General features: G+C 37.2%; 1 protein-coding gene and 1 pseudogene across 1 annotated transcript in view; one reads left to right on the top strand and one right to left on the bottom strand.

Moving 5' to 3' along the window:
* Positions 1 to 20991, top strand: part of LOC124802675 (protein bark beetle) — a 193596-nt gene that overhangs the window by 169619 nt on the left and 2986 nt on the right. Inside the window, exons 30-34 of the mRNA XM_047263603.1 lie at positions 7957 to 8081; positions 13792 to 13917; positions 18148 to 18445; positions 19908 to 20109; positions 20580 to 20818. Of these exons, the coding sequence (XP_047119559.1) occupies positions 7957 to 8081; positions 13792 to 13917; positions 18148 to 18445; positions 19908 to 20109; positions 20580 to 20818 (990 nt within the window). The remainder of the gene's footprint in view (positions 1 to 7956; positions 8082 to 13791; positions 13918 to 18147; positions 18446 to 19907; positions 20110 to 20579; positions 20819 to 20991) is intronic.
* Positions 12398 to 12515, bottom strand: LOC124803954 (annotated as a pseudogene).

Here is a 20991-nt window from a genome sequence, read left to right as displayed (position 1 = left end):
TGAAGACAACACACCACCCAGTCCCTGAGCAGAGAAAATCCCCGACCCACCCGGGAATCGAACCCGGGCCCCTTAGGACAGCAGTCTATCACGCTGACCATTCAGCTATCGGGGCAGACAGAGAATAGGTAAATTCTTAGATATTAGGAATCGGGTACTTATCTGGGACTGTTCTTGCGTTCAGCCTATGGTAATTGCCACAGGGGCACCAAGTGCCATCCTTTTTGTGCACTATGTGTAATGGGAATGACCGTGGGCTGTCTGACCTTCGTATAACACCAGCACGGAGCACATCCTCAAATATCGCCTTAGTCTCAGCCAACCATTCTGGAGCTATTCTACGAATGCGTTGCGAAACCGGTGGACCTCGTGTTGTGGGTATATAATGCACTGTATGATGCCTAACACTGGCTGCACCAACGTATGCGGGCTCCACTGTTTACTTGCATCATTAATTACTCCTATTACCTTGTCCAAAGAACCTCTCTTAATTACCTTGACCCTTTCATATTGTGTACCACTTATAAGGCAGGCATTTGCCGAGTCTACAGCCTGTGCGAAGTGTGACAGAAAATCAGCACCTAATATGGGTTGCGTAATGTTTGCCACCTTGAAATTCCAATTGTATGGAGTAGGAAAACCAATGTCTATCATTATATCTTTGCGCCCATACATTTTGATGCTGGAGTTGTTCACAGCTATGAACTGTAAGGGCTCCAGCATTGTTGTCTTAGCTGTGCCCGTGACTGGAAGGGTGCTGACCTCTGAACCAGTGTCTATTAAAAATCTTAAGCCTGAAACCTTATCAATCATGTGCAACCAATGCGATCTCATGCCATGACTCATCGGAAAAGTAATAAGCATGCCATCATGGGCCTTACCTTTCCCATGTGTCCATCTGTGCATTGCTGCAATTTGACCCTAGTTATGTCGACAGCACTGTTTGTGAGTGCTACAGCCCGTGACGCCTAATTCTAACTGCCCTTGCTGCCATTTGGGCATTTACATGGTTTCATGCACTTTGTAGCACGGGTGCCGAGCCATCTGTGGTTCCAGCAGATAGCATCGGCAGTAGTTTGACCTTGAATGGTGTCTGATGGCTGTAGATTGGATGAACGGGATCACTACGTCCTCTTATCAGCGACCGTCTGTAACTCCAAGTTCTTTAACTGCGTGATAGTTCATCCCATTGTGGTCCGTAACTCTCGGAGTTGCCCAACGATGTCTGGTGATTATTGACAAGATGTCGTGGCACGATTCAGCATCGGCTCCAAAAAAAACCGCAATGCGTGTTTGTCACCTTCTGTTGTGATGCTTGTATTTGTGGCCACTACGCCTGTCACAGTGGTTGACTCCAATGTGGCACATGCTGTATCAGCTACTTGCAGGAATTTATCCATTGAATTTATCCATTGTAGGTGCGGTGCAGTTGGCACGAATGAATCTGCATGCAGAAAATTTTTATCACGGGTGTGTGCTCTCAGCGCTGTAGTTATCGCTGGAGTTTGTGATCTCGTTGTGTCCGTCTTGCTGTCATTTCTCAGTACCGACTGTTCTAAAACTTCAATCTCTTGTTGCAGCTGCAGGATCTCATCACCAATGGTTTGTGAAAAATTATTTACGCCTTCCATGAGTAGCAAATGTAATCCGAAAAAATGTTGTTGTAGCAAATGTAATCCGAAAAAATGTTGTTGCAACTTAAACTGGTCTTGTTTTTGGGGTCACCAATTATGTAGGTCAGAAACCAAACCCATATATACTAAGAGACATTTATATACTTGGAGTAACACCGGAACAAAAATGAAGAACAAAGAATAAACATCAAACCATTGAAATCAGCTACTCATCCAAGGAACAAACAATGCATGTCACTGGTCAGTCTCTTGTTCCCACAATTCAAAAACCCCCATTCAAAAACTTTTGAGAATTACAAAAAATATTGTTTGGTTAATGTGTTAGTAGTCAGTGCAAACACAGTGGGCAATATTTTTCTGTGTAAAGTGTTAAAAATTTTTCATCATTCTGCATATTTCGTGTCACTGAATTTCTAGTGCAAAATATACATGTTGGCAACACTGTTTCCAGCACTCTTCTCTTTATAACAAATGAGTGAGAACTTGCACATAAACTACTCTGCATTGAGTTTTGTGTTTGGTTTGAACTTCTTGTTAGATACAATGCCAGTAATGAAATAACAGTAAAGAAAGAGTGAAGTGGGTGGACTATGAAAAAAAAACACAAGAAGGTGGTGTTTAAGAAGAGTAAGAAACACTTCACAGTTGTTGGAAACTGTCAGATGTATTGCAGAAATATATCGGTCCTTAAGTAACGGTATTAGCATCACACCCATTGTGCAGGAATTGCTGGACTCACTACAAGAAGGACTTTAGTGACAACCCACCTGAACGATCACCATCACCCGTATGTGAAACAACAAGACAGTGCATATGTTTATATTCCTGGGTGTGATGTTGTTGATGTGTTGAATATTAGCATTTCTGCTGTAGCCTCTACTATATCCCACCTTAAACATCCAGGAAAGGTAAAAAGCACAAGAAGAAGACAGTATGTAAAAAGAAAAGTGGAAGACATTGAAACAAATTTTACATAAGCACTATCTTCAAAAGTTTGCGAAGTGTATAATGTAGATGCACTTGGTGCAGAATCTGAAGATAGTGATATGCGCATGAAATGTGATGTGTGGTTTCAAAACCTAAATACTGCTATCTCAGCAACCACCTATACTGAGAAGGCACATTAACGGACACCGATACCAGGTAGCTACTCTAAGCAGCAGATACAGAAATACATACCCACTTGCTCATGTTATTCAATTTCAAAAGCTCATAAAATATAGAATGAGAAAGGTAAAAATCAAACAATGGAAAATCCAGGATGGAAATGTATTTGGGCATTCCCAGATTCTTACTGTGGGCATCTGTTGCAAGATGATTCACTTACTGTTGTTCTGGAATATTACTTATTTGACGGCAAAGATTGCAGCAGGCAAAGTCCTAATCAGGCTGATATTATCTCTATTAGCGAAAATGATGAAAAAGTTAATACGGAAAAAGATATATGACAAGATCAATAAGAGAAGCATATCTCGTAATGAAAAAGGAGAACCAAAATTTAAAAATTGGTCTCACAAAATTATACTCCTTATGACCAAAATGAGTAAAATGCCAGCCGTTGAAGGAAGTATGCACATGTATTTACTGCACTAATTTGAAACTTGTTTGTTTTGCCATAAGCAGTGTCACAGTACACAGAAATGGACCTGATGCTTTTGAGTATGTGTCAAGAGCCGCAAGATAAATGTTTGTTGCAGGAATGTGTGATGTGTCCTGGTGCTGATGTGATGACTGTGGAAGCATAACATCTTCAGGATACTGACAGTGATGTAACCTAAGTGTTGGGGGAGGGAGGAAAGTTGGTTATGAAGACAGTAGAGCCAGAGAAGTTTGTTACAGAGGTTAGGCTTTGGGTCATGAAAGGAATAGCTCACCATCATATCCAAAGGATTGAGAGACAGGCCATAGCATAAGTAAAATCAACCACATTAGTTCTTCATTTAGACTTTGCTGAGACCTGGTCTGTTGCTTTGCAGAACAAAATTCAAAATTTACCACTGACACCCACAACAGATATCAATATTTCTTCTGGTAAACCTTGCGGGATGTAAGGTCGTGGTCCATGAAACTCTTCAGCTCCTAACGTTTCGTCCAGCGAAGCACTGGACGAAACGTTAGGAGCTGAAGAGTTTCATGGACCACGACCTTACATCCCGCAAGGTTTACCAGAAGATATGTCATCCGGTCGTGAAAGCCTTCATACTAAGATATCAATATTCACATGTGTTTCTCACTTCCTTGGAACATCACACTGTTTTACTATTGGCAGTGATGATCTCATTCATGGCAGTGCACATGCATGCTATACTGTCAGCATGATAATTGGTGACAGAAGCCTAGCATCTAGAGGCCATGCATTTCCTAGACTTGTGTATGTGACTGATGGAGCAGCATCTCATTTTAAAAACCACTTTCAGCTTTATGAACTTGGTCAGTACTGTAGTACAGGAATTAAGACAAAAAAATGGATATTTTCAGCAACAGATCATGGAAAAAGTGCATGTGACAGGGTAGGAGACCTCCGTAAACAACTTGCAACAAGATTTAATCTCCGGCATGAACCTGTTGATGCTATAAGAGATGCTACTGGATTTGTACACACCATATCACCATTAGTAACAAATGTGAAACTCTTAATTCTGTTGAAAGTACATTAAGGGAGTTCTGCTTAAAAAAGAGAGAAGAGTGGTGTGTTATGAAGCCTGTGGTAGGAATTCAATCAAGTCACTACTGGGTTGCATCCCAGAGTGGCACATACATTGCAAGAACAGTTCTCCACGAAATGCAGCCTATTACTGTGTGTGAAATGCAGAGACCACAGTATACATTAGAAGACTTTTTAGGGAGCCACTTCATTTCTTGTGTGTATGACAATCAGTGGTGGGTGGGACAGATAATAAGTGTCACTCATGAGTTGCAATATATACCCATCTCCTTTAGGACACCTCATGGTCCTGCTAATGCTTTCAGATGGCCACCATCAAAAGATCAGTGTGCAATTCCCATTTCCCAAGTACTGCTGTTGTTGCATCATCTTTGTCCATGTGCAAATTCAGCTCACTCATACAAATTCAATGAGAGCAGATGGAAAAAAAGGGTATAAATATTCTATATCTCATTTTTGTTATAAAATGGTTTTGAACAAAATTATGAATTGTTTTCCAATTCATGTATAGTGTTGCATAGTAATTATTTTGATTCAGAAATATCAGTTTTGCATGACATTTACTTCAACTCAGCAATCAATTTAAATATTTAAGTGTCCATGATTTTTTGATCTTGAGAGTACAGCTAGGTCTACCTAAAAAATTTGTCACATTTTGTACAGACAAGTATTGCCCACTCTGATTGTACATTCCCTAAGTACAGTGACCAACTAACATACCATGAAATTTTTAGAACATTTAGGATGGAGGTTTTGGAGAAAATAATTTTTAAATAACCAAAAAAATTCAGATTTTTTTTTTTAGCTTTATCAGGGCATATACGCCCCGGGAAATCTGGGAAAAACCCGGGAAATTTTTCACCCAGGAGAAAACTGGAAAGAACCTGGAAATTTTTCAGAATTTTGAGTATTTTTTATTGTTTTAGTTTTCAGTTAAATTTTTGTATTTTTGACTGGTAAAAACTGTTACTCTGATAAAGAATATTACTGCATCCCACTACTGCAGAATAATATTGCAGCAATAAAACATAAACAAGAGAAAAAAACCAAAATAAAACTTGAGTTGCAAAAGAAATGCACCATTTACTACAACAAAACACCATGCACACACAAGTGTCTGCCAACAGCAAAATATGTCAAAGGCCTTAGGATGAAGACTATGCAGTACTTCGTAACAATAAACTGCTATTAGCATGACATCAAAACTGTTTACGATAGGTTCGTTTGAGCAGTTGCCAGCTGACTCATGTGCATGTGCAGCTGAGTCACATAGGAGCTGTACCTTCTCCCACTTGCGGCTACTTGGAGTGTGGTTGCTAGCTATATCAGCATTAGCAGCAAGCAGCCAGATGCAACGAGAAAAATTTTTCTGGCGTACCCTAGCTGCCAGATTCGCACATGCGCAGAGATGTCTGAGTTGTAGTGGGGAGGGGAGTAGTCTCCAAATGACCCGTGTTTATGTTTAGTGATTTCACTGTTTCCTCTTCGTTTATGGCTCCCATGTCAAATGAAAACAAAACGGATTTCTGTAGCTGGGAGCTAGAGTGAATTAAAATACATTCACATAATTACAGAGGGCAAGACTATATTACTAGTTTCGGTTTTCTGATTTTATTTTATTTCCTCGTTTTTAGCAGTCAGGCATTAATCGCCTTGCAGAACAATGAAGTTATTTTTGTTGGTTTGCTAAAGAAATTTGGCTTTTATTAATCTTTTACACTGAGGCAGTCAATTTATTTGAAACAAAGTGCTTCATTTCACAGTTTGGCTAGTTCCAGTTGTTCACTTACTTTCAAGTGCACGTTTTCATTTTCTGGCATATGTATGGCATAATGCTGTAATAAAGAACCACACATGAGATAGTAAAGTACCAATACATCATCGTAGCAATGCATGCGCAACAATGCCTGTTTTCTGGGGCTCTCTGGCACCTGCTAAAATGAACCTATTTCCAACAGGCCACGGGGAAATATTGCGAATGATGGTTTGAAAAGCATGACTTTCAAAATAAATTTCTTTTTACACAAGATGAATTATGTTACCTGTGAAAATGTGGGATGAATTTATTAAATCACAGAGCATTTGACTCTCATTTAAAACTTAACACTTTGAGGACCAGTCCCATAGAAGAATGTTGAGCCCATAAGACCATACATTTAAGTCATTATTTTAAGTTTTACTGGCACATTTGTGTGATGTGTCTTAAAGTGTAACACATGCAAAAAAAGACCAATATTACATATGAAAACTTAAATTCCCTTGTAGCTTATTAATCTCTGATACCAGTACTATATGTATAAGCTTATCTTTTCTTGTAGCTACACTATGAATATTACTGTAAACCACAACTTTTCCTCTTTGTGTGTTCATGCTACTTAACAGTGATCTTGCTACTGGCTGACTACATCATGTGTACTATGCTCTGCATATCTGCTGTCATTGGCTGGCGAGATCACATGACATGAGCTATGATTGGCTTACGAACGGGCATCGCAATTTCGATGTCAATGCTTCAGAATCTAATGTGGTGTGTTTCGTGGAACTTGAATTTATACTTTCATAATATGAAAATATCCAGCATATATGTTGCTGCACATCAAAGGTCTTTCCATCCATGTTTTTTTAAGTGCCGGGAAATTTGACGCAGGGAAACGAAACATCAACCATTCAAAAGATTGACAAGTTTTACAGTTCCAAGGGAAAAATCTACTGCCACTTAACATGGAAAAAGTGTATTTTCACACGGGAAAGGGACTATTTTTTAACCGGGATATCCGGAATTTTTTTTTCCCTTGTTCGCGTATACGCTCTGTTTATGTACAAGTATTTTGACAGTTTAAGAATTTCATGCATTAATGTCATAGCTGACAGTTAGCAGTCCTTCCACTTTATCATTTCTCAAGACAGTTAACATCCTGTGACCATTCCTGTTTTCAAAACGTAATTTTGAAATTCGCAAAAAGCTACAAATTTACACAGTTTATTTTTTTAAAAAAATGGAAAAGAGCTCAGAAGTGTGTGTGTATTAATCATGTCTCATAGTATTGGGAACAAATATTTCTTGAAAATAAATTCAGATCTGTCACTTTCAGTTTCCTTATTACAATTTTTCAGTTTTCCCTTTCGTCATGACATTTTCACATATACTCTCATTTAGAGAGACCTGTAGCATTTTAACGAATCATCAGAAAATCAAAATATTGTAGTTTTGGAGAAGTTTTTTTTTTTTTTTTTTTTTTTTTTTTTTTTTTTTTTTTTTTTTTTTTTTTTTTTTTTTTGGCAAACTTTGAAATAGTGATGTGTCACATTCACTATCAGCCTTTTATTTTGTAATTGGTGTACATCACTTCTTTTAAGAAATAAGAGATCACTTAAAATGATCTCTAATTATGTGATATCTCATTTGTTAAGAAAGATCCCAGCATGAACGTGTCATCACACTCACACACACACACACAAGAACGTTTCCTTTTCAAATGTTTATTTCTTTTATGTGGATTTTTCGTATTGTGTTCACCACCAGCATATTATCATCTTACATATACTCTTAGTGAATGTGATTTGCAGTCATGAAAGCTGTTTGTGATACATGTTGAATAATTATTTGTGTTTGTCATTTGTAATAAATTTGGTAATTACTATTTGTATTTCTTGCAGGTTGTGACAAACTTCTCATATAACTTTGTGCAAAATAATATTGGCTGTCATATATTAGAAGTGTCTGGTTTTGAGAAGGTCCGACTTCCAATTTATCAGATAACATACAATAACAGCTTTTATTGGTAAGTGTGTACACTCTCCTTCTTGCTATCAAATTCCTGGCTATACAGACACATTTGACTTTTGATATTAAATGTTATTTTTGTAGGCATTAATAATTAAAAAATACTTCTTTGGTAAGAATTTTCATTTCTGATATGCTTAGAAATGTTTACACAAATTAATTCCATATTGTAGGTGACAGATAAAAATGCAGTTGTATATGATGAATCACTGTGATTAGAAACCATGCTTTCCTTATGCAAGCCCGTAATACCTCAGTATTTCATACAAGATACTAATAGCTTAATATTCCATAGTTGGTTCTGCATTTCTGATGCATTCGGACAGTGAAATTTTGTAAACATGTTGTTTGAAAATTTTTTGAAAACACATTGTTTGAAAATTTAATAAAGTGAGATATTTGAGTGTAAATGAAATGTACACTAAACAGTTATTAATTACAGATTTAACGATAGCTCATGAGAATTCTGTGCAATGTAGGACAGATTTTTGCCCCTCACTAATAGTTCTCCAGCTGTCAGGATAATGGTGTTATTTCCTTGCTTGCTGTTAATCACGCGTAAAAACGTACAATATGTATGTTATTTTGATGAGCTTTTCATCTCTTGCTTTAACTCTTTTCTTAAGCTCAGGTTGCTGACCCACTGTCCCGTAAGTATTTGTTGAAAATACATCAACACAGGCATAATTAACAGTTTAATACTCATACAGCCTGGAATAAAAATGTTTTCATATTGTTAGAACTTATTGGATCTTCTAAATTTACACCTAGAACTGCATCTAAAGTAGTAGAAGTTCAGACTGATGGAATCTTTTCATTTGTTAGTGGTGCCTGAAAGTCTGTGTAGGATGGGCAGACACTTCTTCCTCAAGAGCCGAAACCAGAGATGGTAGGGATGTCGGGCAACAGATTCTGATATGATATCAACGTTGTAACTCATCACAAATGTGTTTCATTGAGCTCAGATTGGGGCTCCGGGCAGACCAGTCCATTTCAGAAATGATAGTGTTCACTAACCATTGCCTCAGTGATGCTCCTTTTATGACAGGAGGCATAGTCATAATGATACTGTCATTATTTCCTAACTGCTCCTTTATTGTACACAGTACACATTGCTGTGCAATGTGTTCATATACTTCCGCATTTAACATTTCCTTAAGCACAATAAGGAGACCACACACTAACTGAAGAACAATCAATGTCAAAATTTCTTCAAAAGGTTTGTCACAAAAACTAAGAAACACTGTTTGTCTTCTCCAACAAATAATAACACAAGATTGGCAGGTTGAAAGTCACTGGCTGAAAGTCATAATTTAGAAACAAACAAATTGGTCACACATAATGAAAATGGTAGGTCTCATAGAGACTGTCTTGAAGCAAAGTTCAACTAAACATTAGTTCTTCCATCAGTGCACAGAGTTAAAATTTCACAGAAGGTTTAAGTTCTTCAATCTAGGTATGGAATTAAAGTCCTCTTGGTACAGTCTATGGTAAATGTACTACAAGAATAATTTAGGCAAAGTTTATGACTTCCACAACTACTAAGACAGAACCGTCATGGCAATGTGGTGCCCCAGGGCATTGTCCGTAGTGGCAGCTGCGTGAGCTGGATGTCTGAATTGGAGCCCTGGCTCAGAGTGAACAGCAGATAGATGACAGAGTGCTGGCTTAAATACTGTCTGACAACAGGACACCTTATCACTTGTTTCCAGTCATGTGTATTACGGAACCCATCGTAATTAGAGTGGAATAAAGTAGCAAAAGGTTAAGAACAATAGGAAATTCAGGAATGTTAAAATCTCACATACACATTTTTAAAGAGTGGAACACTATAAATTTAGACAGCATAGCCACTGTAGCCTTTAGTAACAAAGTGTAATATGCAGGCAATGTTTGGATAATAGTTCCTTTGAAACGTGATTTGAGGAAAACAGAAAAGTTGCCCAATAGATATATGGATCTTGCGACATACTTTTAGTGCCTCACTTTTTTATTGTTTTGTTGCAACATTTTTACTTCTGTCAGGTATGGGAAATAGTGCCTCTGGAGGAAACTGGACAGAGATCGCAACATGTAAAAATGGCATTAAGAAATGAAAGTTATTCCTCTACGAAGTTACACAAGAGATTACACACCATAGGTATAAACAGTACTCTATAATGGAAAATGAAGCATTCATATCAAATTTTTTGTCTTTCAGACTCAAGGGATCTTGTGGAAGAAAATGAATGAAATGACTGCAGAGATAGGAAATAAAGGACAAGCAGATCAGAAGATAACATTACAAAAGTTACAAGCTAACTGTGATAAAATCATTAAGAACTGTGCACTCGAATCAGATAATGGGGAGAGATCATATTTTCCTGAGTATAAGATGACCCTGAATATAAGACGACCCCCTTTTTTTAAGAGGCTCCTTGAGAAAATTTATTTTTTAACATATTCTGACTCATTAAAATTACAAACTTTTATTGATGTAAGGGACCTGTCTAAGAAGTTAACATTACATCTATTTTAAATTTATGCTGTTTATTGGTTGCCTCATTTTGATAATGCAAGGAGAAATAAAATAAACAAAAAGAAATTGTTTACATAAATTTTTATTTCACAGCCTTCTTTGTTTACTTAGCTTGTTGTCTGTTGTATCACCACCACTTTTGATCTTTGTCTTTCATCCTAACAGGAAAACTGTGAAACTTTATCTCTGTTGTCGCAAATATTTGGCTGTTTTTTTTTGAATGTGTTGCGAGTTCTGAAGTGCTGGTCACCGTAGGACCCGAGAACACAGGTGTTTTTTTTTTTTTTTTTTTTTAAAAAAACACAGAGCATATTTCACTTCCATACTGACATGAGAATGTTGGGCACGTCTCTTGCTTCAAAATGTATTGTCTGCCTGCCGCTCCCTCACTGCTTGTCCCCCCCCCCCCCCCCCCAAAAAAAAAAAAAAAAAAAAAAAAAAAAAAATCATTCCTGTTATACGTCAAAGAGTAAATGTCAACAATGTTGTTGCACTAAATGGAAGTACACTACTGGCCCTCATCTAGGGTTTTAACATCTCCTGCAGAAATGTATGCTATTGTTGAGTATTTGTCCAATTTTTAAGTCTATTTGATTCTGATTGCAAATGGATTCAGGTAAACAGCGGTTTAAACATGGTAGATGTTCATAAAGAGCCAAAGTACGCAGTGTACATTCCCGTGGTTGGCTGCACGGTGAAATTTATGCCTGCACAACACTGTCCTCTCCACACTCATGGTATTTATCAGCCAACTTTCCATAGTTCTGCACTTGAGCAACAGTGAAAAATGGACAGCAATATCTTATAGAGTGCAGATCATATGTATCAACAGCAACTAATATATAAATAAAAGATCACAGTTACTATTCAGTCCAGTTCTTGAACTTTCTCCCGCAATCTAGTGACGTCTGTACTGTCTCCAAATTGGGGTCTTTCCACTCTGCTTTATTCTCACGACAACAGTTACAGTCAGTTTAATATGATTTATTTTGTTAGACATTTCATTCTGGATTAATTTTCCTTCTCGTTTCATCTGAATGTGTCGTCATTTTGTTCTAAAGCTGATTAAAAGCTGGTAATGATTTTCTCTGATATTCTAATACATTTACAGTGACCGAATTTCTCATTTGCAGCCGACTGGGTAAATCATTAGTTTCTCATAACCAAAGAAAATATTGCCTTACGTTCATAATCAAGTACTGGTTTTTGAAGGATAAGATTTTCACCTCTGTATGTTGCCTTTACTTAAAAAGCAGCAGAATTGTAGGTATATGGTATCCATTCATTTATGAGAACTTTTATTGCAAATCCTTTGAAATACAACAAAAGTTTGCAAGTTGATAGAATTTAATGTTATTTGCTCTTGTGTTTCACACAACTGTCAATTTTTAAGCAGAGCATTAGACACTTGTAGTGGCTAGTTCATATTCCTCATGTATCCCTTGCTCTAGTGTCATGAGTCAAATGTCATGTGACTGCTCGACCGAGGTTGATACTGTATCGAGAGCACTTTGGTGTATCGGGAAATCTCAATCCTATCCAAATGCAAGTAAAACCAAGTTTTGTTTGGCACAACCTAACTAAATTCCTCTCGCACAGACCATGAAGGCCCAAAGGTACCCACTGGCCACCATGTCATCTTCAGCCCACAGGTGTCGTCTCTGGATTAGGATATGGAGGGGCATGTGGTCAGCACACCACTCTCCCAGCCATATGACGGTTCCCGAGCCCGGAACCACTACTTCTCAATCAAGTATTTCCTTAGTTTGCCTCACAAGGTCAGAGTGCACCCCGCTTTCCAACAGCACTCAGCAGACTGGATGGTCACCCATCCAAATGCTAGCCCAGCCCGACAGCATTTAACTTCGGTGATCTGATGGGAACCGGTGTTACCACTGCGGCAAGGCCGATGGCTTGGCATGACCTACCTTTCAGGATCGTTCAAAATAAATTTGTACCAAACCTTAATAGCCAAAGCTTCATTGTGAATGTAAGACAACCTCTATAATAATCTATTAAGCAATTAAAAAATTGACCTCACAGTTTAATCTGTGAATATAAGATGGTCTCGTATTTTTCGAATGATGAATTTGGGAAAAAACCTTGTGTTATAATTGGGTAAATAGGGTATATTTAATTTGAATTTTTCTCACAGTTACTAATCACACTGTTTCTTAAAACACATTTAATTTAAAGAAAGTACGATTCAGAGAGGAAAAATACTAATGCATCAAGTGAACAAAGTGAAGTGGCAAATTCGTTGATAGATGTAGTGTTACTTTTCACATGCCTGCCATCACACAGCAGTCATAAATAAAGCAAAAAATTATTTGAAAAGTTCAAGAGGTATTTTAAAACATTCAAGAGTTAGAAATAGTGAAAAAACCCTTTTATCAACTGATCAGGCATGTTCTATGGGCATTTCAACACATGAATTACAAATTAACCAGTGATAGGAAAAAAGGGTCAGTTTCAATTTTTGTCTGAAGAATGAGAAAGTAATATTTTTTTGTAAATAACTTCCACTTTTACAAGTGGCTTTTTCCTTCATGGGAGGACTGGATTGGGGTGTATCCAGCTTTTTGATGTCAAGTGAGGAGCTACTTGAATGAAAAGTAGCAGTTCCAAGGTATGGAAAGCTGATAATGGGTTAGGATGACACATGCTCTTCCATACCACATCCAAGTGACTCCATTGGCAGAGGAAGACATGGCAGCCAGTTAGCATTACTTGGCCCTTAGGGCTGGAATGCATAGTATCTGCTATGGTAGGTGTAGTAGAAACTACACCCCCTGAAAATAAATACTGACAATACTGTCACTTTGTCAATTTTAGAAACTGACACAACACCTATTGATTTGGGGCACTGAATTAAGAAAATGGTAAAAGCATTAATAATGACATTTCATAGTAATAGAAACATGGGTAATAAGAATGGTGAGTGGATATAAACCAAATTACTACTAAGATTTACAGATTAAAAGCAAAATTTCATGGTTAGTAACTAATTATATTTATGCTGTAGGATTAAGGAACTCAAGACAAAGAACAAGATTAGGTAAGAGAATGCAGGAAGAGAAAAGAAACCAGTTCAGATCACACAAACCAGTTATTAGCCACTACTTGGTGCCTGATTGTAGTTAATGTACTGTGTGTATGGTTTCTTTCATTATAAATGTTTTTATTACAGGAATGCTGCTACAAAACGAGAATCAAGAAGTACAGTTGTTGCTGCAACTGCTGGACAGCATTATGTCGACAATGTTTTCTGGAATCCTGACAATGATTACGAGCTTATTACTGTTAACAGATCATTGTGAGTATTGTTTAAACCACATAATTGGCTTTGTTACAGTGACTTTGTTGGTTGAAATTGGAAGTATTCTGTTTAATAATGCATATATTCACTTTCCATATAACATTTACTTCATATGTAAATTGGAGAAGGGAGAAAAGAAAGGAAAGGGGGATCACTGCTGTCAGTTTCATCGGGACATTATGTGGAATCAGCGGCAATGAGTGAAAACATGTACTGGGTCAGTATTCAAACCTGGAATCTCCTGCTTATTTGGCAGGTGCATTAACCACTGTCCCATCCGGGACACAGCACCATTGCAACTGCGAGTACTATCTTGGCAGGCCTCACAGCCGATCCACATTCCCATCAAGCGCCACAAATCTGTCCATTTCCTCCATGTTCACTACTCTGAGATTCCCACAGGAGGCTGGACATATTTGTGCATCTGCCCATTGTCCAGATAGGTCAATCACTTATATGAATGTGTGGTTTCTGTTCTTTCAGACATGGAGCACTGAATTGAGAAAATTCCGACATGTCCGAAAGAACAGACACCATGTATCCATATAAAATTTGCTTCATTGTACTGTAAGCACCTCACTGTGTCTTAAAATATCATCTCTATCCTAAAATATCATCTCCAAGTTAACAGCAATCATCATATTACTAAATGTAACAAATTGGGTGAACACAGCATTATCATTATTTTTAGTGAATATAGAATAATACTTCTGATTCACGGATGGCAGTACGTTTAATGTATGTGTCTACTAAGGTGTGAAATGCATAAATTTTGTAATTCTCATTTTATCATAGCTCCGTTGTTGAGATTCCTTTGTCTACAGAATACTATTATCAGTATCATGCTATATGATTTGTCCTGAGACAAAAATCTCTAAACTAAACCACTGACACTGCCAGTGTCTTTGTCCACTATTATTACATCACCCTTTGGGTAATGGATTTATTGTCTACATATCTCATGATTATTATTTTTAATGCAGGTACTGCGTAGGTAGCTGAGTAAGATTTTGCCTAATAGTACTAAAGTCATGACCTGAATTAGGTTCTTCTTCATCCTCTCAGTCTTCATAATATTACTATAAGCAAAAAAATTGTACTGTCTTTTGACAGGGCTACTTTTTCATTAGTGGATGAGTTAAGTGTCAGGCTATTCACATATGCAGGCTTCTGTGCAACCTCGCTCTTTCTGTTAGTTTCTTTCCTCCTCTCACCTCCCAATCCCGTCCATTTGACCATTAAAAATTTCCTCTGCAAGAGAATTCATTATATCCCCAAATTGTGTCAAAGTATGACTGTCACCTAAAGACAATTTGTATTTGTTATTACGGAATTGGCATTCCGGCCCGAGATGCTGGAGTTGGTGGTCATGTGTGCATGAGTTGTGCTTGCTTGTGTGCATGAATGGTGTGTGCCTCATTTTTAATGATGAAGGCTGTGGCCGGAAGCTTTATGTAAATGTCTTTTAATTGTGCTTGTCTGCAACTTAACATGTCTTCTGTACAGTAAGTAAAGGGTGCATATGCCGCGGAAAATCTGGGAAAAACCTGGGAATTTTTTATGTGAGAATAATACTAGAACAACCCTGTTATTTTTTAGACTTCTGGGAATTTTTTATTGTTTTAGTTTCCAGTTGAATTTTTGTAATTTTAGCTGGTAAGAACTGATACACTAACAAAGAAAGCTACTTTGTCCTGCTACTGCAGTGTAATACTGCAGCAAGAAAACATAAACAAGAGAATAACATCAAAATAAAATTTTAGTTGCAAAGAAAACTAACTGCGCACACAAGCATCTGCCGATTGCGAAATGTGTCAAAGGCTTTAAGACGGAGACTGTGCAGTACTTTGTAACAAACTGCTTTCGATGAATGTGAGGTCACAACTGTTCACACTTATAACAGCTCATAGGAAAATATTGTGATTGGTGGTTTGGGAAGCGTTACATTCAAAGTAAATTTCCTTTTGCGCAAAATGAATTATGTTACATGTGGGAATGTGAAATTAATTTTTTAAATCACAGATCAATTGAGTCTCTTTTGAAACTTAACACTTTGAGGACCAGCTGCTTAGAAAAATTTGAGGCCCAGAAGCCCAACGATTTATGCCATTATTTAAAACTTAACGGCATATTTGGAGTTCATATATTAAAGAGTAACTGAATCTTCTGTTGGTTCTTGGTAGAAGAACATAATAATAAATGAAAAGCACCAGTTTGCTTTTGTTCTACAGTATTGCTTTTATTGTGTTAACTGGTTTTCAGCTTACAAGGCCATCTTCATAAATTTGCTGAGTATTGTCACCAAAAAAGTTACAATGTTTGTAAATAACATTGGAAGAGAAGTTACATGTACATGTACATGTACATGTTACAAGTAAAAAATTTAACAGTAATTTACTTTTGTAAATTGTAATTGAACTGTAAATTGTAATTGAACAGTAATTTACTGTTCAATTTTTTACTTTTTCATTGCATTACCACCACACTGTCAAAGATGTTACTTATTGTATGTTTCTGCTTCAATCTATATGTGTAACTTCTCTTCCAATGTTGTTTACAAACATTGTTACTTCTTTGGTGACAATACTCAGTAAATGTCTGAAGAAGTCCTTGTAGGCCAAAAACCGGTTAACACAATAAAAGTAATACTGTAGAACAAAAGCAAGTTGGTGCTTTTCATTTATTATCTTAAAGAGTAACATGGCTAAAAGAAGATCAAGCTTTAACATTCGTTCTTTTAAGATTACAAATTAAGCAATAACAATGGCAAAAAATGTCATTATCCTTCAAAAAAAAGTGTGAGGTAAATTCTTGAGGAATTTCATGTGTAACTGCCTTTTCTATGGAAAAGTCGAAGGGCTTGCCAGAACATATATTCAGTCGGGTACCACACAAAATGTTCAGTGCACAGCAATGAAATTTATATTAGTGCTTGTCAGAAATATTGAGCTGTTGCAATTTAAGTGTGCTCTTACAATCCTGCCAAACCACGCTCTCGGGGGGAGGGGAATTGTGATGACCAGTATTACAGGTGAAACCTTGTCGTGTAGCATGTATATTAATACCAGTATTATAGGTGAAACCTTGTCGTGTAGAATGTATATTAATTTAAACCATTTATGTCCCCTGTTTGTCCGATTGTGCTACTTAACAGTGATGTTGCTATTGGCTGACTATATCACAAGTCCTATACTCTGAATACCTGATGTCGTTGGCTGGTGAATCACATATCATGAGCTATGATTGCCTGACAAACGCGCATCACAATCTTGATGTCCGTGCAATGAAAACTACTGTTGCGTTATTGGTACAATTCCTGTTTATACTTTTGTAATACAAAATACGCATTGTACATGTTGCTGGACGTCAAATATCTTTCCAAAATGCATTGTTTATTGCTGTGTTTCATTCCCTGAAGTGCTGGGAAGTTCTATGCTGGCAGCTAAAATACAGAATCACATATAATTAATAAACTCTTAATTTAATAGGTGTTGGAACTATAACTGAAGGAGATAACACAGTGAGATGCTACATTTTTCACCACTATAGTGATGAAAAATATATGAATAACAATTTTGAAAATGATTGAAAGCCCCAATACTGACAATTACAGAGGAAATAACCAAAGAAAATATACCAAAAAAATGCCATTCAGAACATTGTTGATGCTGATTAATCACCAAACATGTCATGCAAGGGAATAGAAAATGGAATTAAATGACAAAAATAATAATGGCAGGTTGTGGTGGAATGTAAATAATTTAAGGAATAACTCACCAAACAGTAGAGGACTGAACCACCAAGAGACACATAAACAAATTGAATAAGCTTTGTTTTTTTTTCTCTTAGCTGTAGTTAGAAGGAGCTGCAGAGGGTAAAAACTGTACGGGAAGACAGAGCTGAAATACATGCAGCAATAATCGAGAATTTAATGTGCAGGTGCTACTCTCAGATGAAGAGTTTGGCATAGGAGAGGAATCCATGGTAGGCTGCATCAAAGCAGTCGGATGATGGAGAAAGAAACTTGTGCTAGCACTGCAGTTGATTTATAACTCTTAAATGAAACGTGCAATGAAAGCAGCAGAATTATTTTAAGATCTATCACTAAATGAGTGAGTGACATTCTCTCTTCCCTCCTTCCTCCCTCTGTCTCTCTTAAATAAAATTGTAATTTATAATCCAATTTTTATCATTTATGTTCATCCAATTTCTTTTTCTCTTTAACAGAACAAGTGATGTACAAGATTTTCCTGGAGACATACGTCCCAACAACTGGTGGGAAGCACCGATTGATGCTCGTTATAACTGGTGGGGAACAAATGTGAGTGCAGCTGTCAGTGCTCGTATCAAGGACATCCAGGATGACCCGCAGCTGATACAGGTTGACTACCAGCCCTTCTACACCAGTAATACGAGCCTTCTGGGTGGTGGCAAGTGTCCTCCTGGATGGGGGCTGCATGCAACAACATGCCTTGCATATATTGGAGCCCCACTCACATTCCAGGAGGCTCGCTCATTCTGCAAGGTGAGTTCTCCCCTATTAATTTTTGGAGTTATGTGTTACTGTTGTTTGCAGTTCATATTTTGAAAATTAGAAACGTCATTACACCCATCCTTAGTCACATATATAGCCATGTACATAATTTATTTTGTAGTTGGTCCAGAGAAATGTGCTTGCACACATACAGGGACAATAGTTGTACTTTTTGAACTGATTTTATGAAAATCAGTGTCTGAAGGAAATGGATTTCTTTTGTTCTCTGAATGTTGCTCTTTCATTAGAAATGCTAGCTGGTAGAGATGGGTTGTTTGTGAAGTAACGGGTTCAAATGAACTTTTCATTAAACTGAACAGAAAGACCAAGGAATGACTTCTAAGGAACTGTCATTCACCATTCCCATCACATCGGCCTCATTCACACCTCAGTCTCATTCAGTTAGTTTTGTTCTTTTGCAGATGGTCACTCATTTTTCATTACAGCTCCATTGCACTTCATTTAGTAGTTTTGTTCATTATGTTCACCTGTTCTTGTTCAGTTGCAAGCTTTTCTTGAAACCTCAACTTGTAGTTGCTTGTGTATGGCGTTCAGCATCCACATCCAGTAATTTAATTTTGTTATAATTATATATTTAGATCAATACAAGAAGTCCTGATTCAGTGAATCTCCTTTTTTTATTTGCTAGTGCATGTTCCCATAATACCCACTTAAGATAAATTAATTTATTAAAACAGTTCCCTGCACGATTTTCACATTTCTGCTTCTGAGGCACAGTTGGTAGTCCTTTGAAGTGATTAAACAGCAGTTGAACTACTTGGAGTCCATTCTAATCTTGTTTTGTTTGGCCAATAGTATTATATCATTGTGAAACCTGGGTGGCATCAGCAACAACTGAAGAAGCAATCTGTGCCTTAGAGAGGAAAGTATTTTGAAAGATCTGTGGTCCCATTTACAATATCATGGAAGGTAAATGGGAATGAAGAACGAAAGAAGACCTGTACTAGTGGTTTAGAAAGCCACACATTGGCCGAATATCAGAGCAGAAAGAAGCTACAGTGGTTTGGCCACATCTTTTGATCTAATGGATCCCTCCCTGACTCCTCCATTCTCAACCTTCTGGAAAATGCCCAAGGGGATCAAGTATTAACAACCCTTAAACAATTGAAGCTGACAAGGATGGAAGGTGAAGCTAGAGACTGGCAATGATTAACTTCCATCTGCAATAGATACCTCCTCTGTTGTGACTAACTGATTTCTCCTTTTTATTGTGCTTTTTGAATGTGTTTCTTTATAATATTTTTTATAGTCTGCAGTTTTTGTATTTTCTTTGTGTAGCATGGTTTTTCTTTTCTTTTCTGCTGTAGGCCGTAAAAGCTTTTTAATGCAATAAATGATGATGATGATGATGACTGGTGGATTGGCTTATCTGATATACTGTTGATAAATATTCACAGTCTCCTTGGAGTTACTAGAAATTATTCTGTTGCAGCTGCTGAATGCTTCCATGCCCTATATTTCGGGCGACTACTTTTCATTGTACCAATTCATAAGATCACAGCAGCCAACGTTCCAGTACTATGACAGAGCATGGGTGCAGCATCTTGACAGCATTGGAAAATGCACAGTTTTTGCCTTCCAGCGTGTGACAGTAGATGACTGTGATTATTCCAGTCCGTTTCTTTGTGAGATTGGTACGTAACAAAATTTTTCGTCTTCTCGTACAACAGAAATTTGTAGCACAATGCAGTATTGTTGTTTTAATTGGTTGCCGCAATTACCTTACATTCAGTTTGAATTAATGTACTGTTACTATCAGTGTAATTATTTTTGAAGAAATGTTTCCATTGCACTACTATCCAGTTTCATGTACAATGCCCCTCATATCTTCAACTAGAACTCAGTGTTCTGGAAACATATGATATTGAAATAAGAGAATTGACAGGCTTAATTTTGTAACATTTGGATTCATAGATAAAGCTCCTTAGTTGTGTTAATTTCAGTAACAATGTCAGGCATAAATTCCATACGTAATCAGTACTCCTACCTATTATTAATTCCAATCTCTATGCATGTATTTTTTTTTATAAGATCCCATTATTGTGTTACAAAATGAAATTTGATATTAATTTCTAATTAAAATTTGTGATTTGTTTTGTAACAGATCCAAAGGTTCATGTAGACCCTTTAAGCTGGCGACGTGATGCACTAGCTGTATCTGTCCTGGGTGCTGTGTGTGTAGCATTGCTGTTGGTAATGCTGGCAGCTGCATGCTGGTGGGCCAAATCTCGCCATCGCCGGGTGGAACGCCTGGAACGTCGCAACTCCATCCGGCAGTCTCTTAGGTCCTTACGATCTGTTGGCATGTCCTCCACTACTGAGCTTGATCCAAGACCAGCCATTGTACGTATCAGCACTGCTTGTAAAATGAATATATGTGTATAAATAATGCAGTAGCAATTAATTTCTCTGTAAGTACTAAACTACGTCATTTCCATTCATTTCTTCAAATTGTCTTTTACACTTTTGATTTTAGTTGGCTTTATTTATCTCCTTTCCAAGTTTTGTCTTGTTTC

This window comes from Schistocerca piceifrons, chromosome 6 (genome assembly GCF_021461385.2).
Source record: "Schistocerca piceifrons isolate TAMUIC-IGC-003096 chromosome 6, iqSchPice1.1, whole genome shotgun sequence".
Classification (NCBI taxonomy): Eukaryota; Metazoa; Arthropoda; class Insecta; order Orthoptera; family Acrididae; genus Schistocerca; species Schistocerca piceifrons.
The sequence above is the reverse complement of the archived record's forward strand: the minus strand, read 5'-3'. Positions and strand labels throughout refer to the sequence as shown.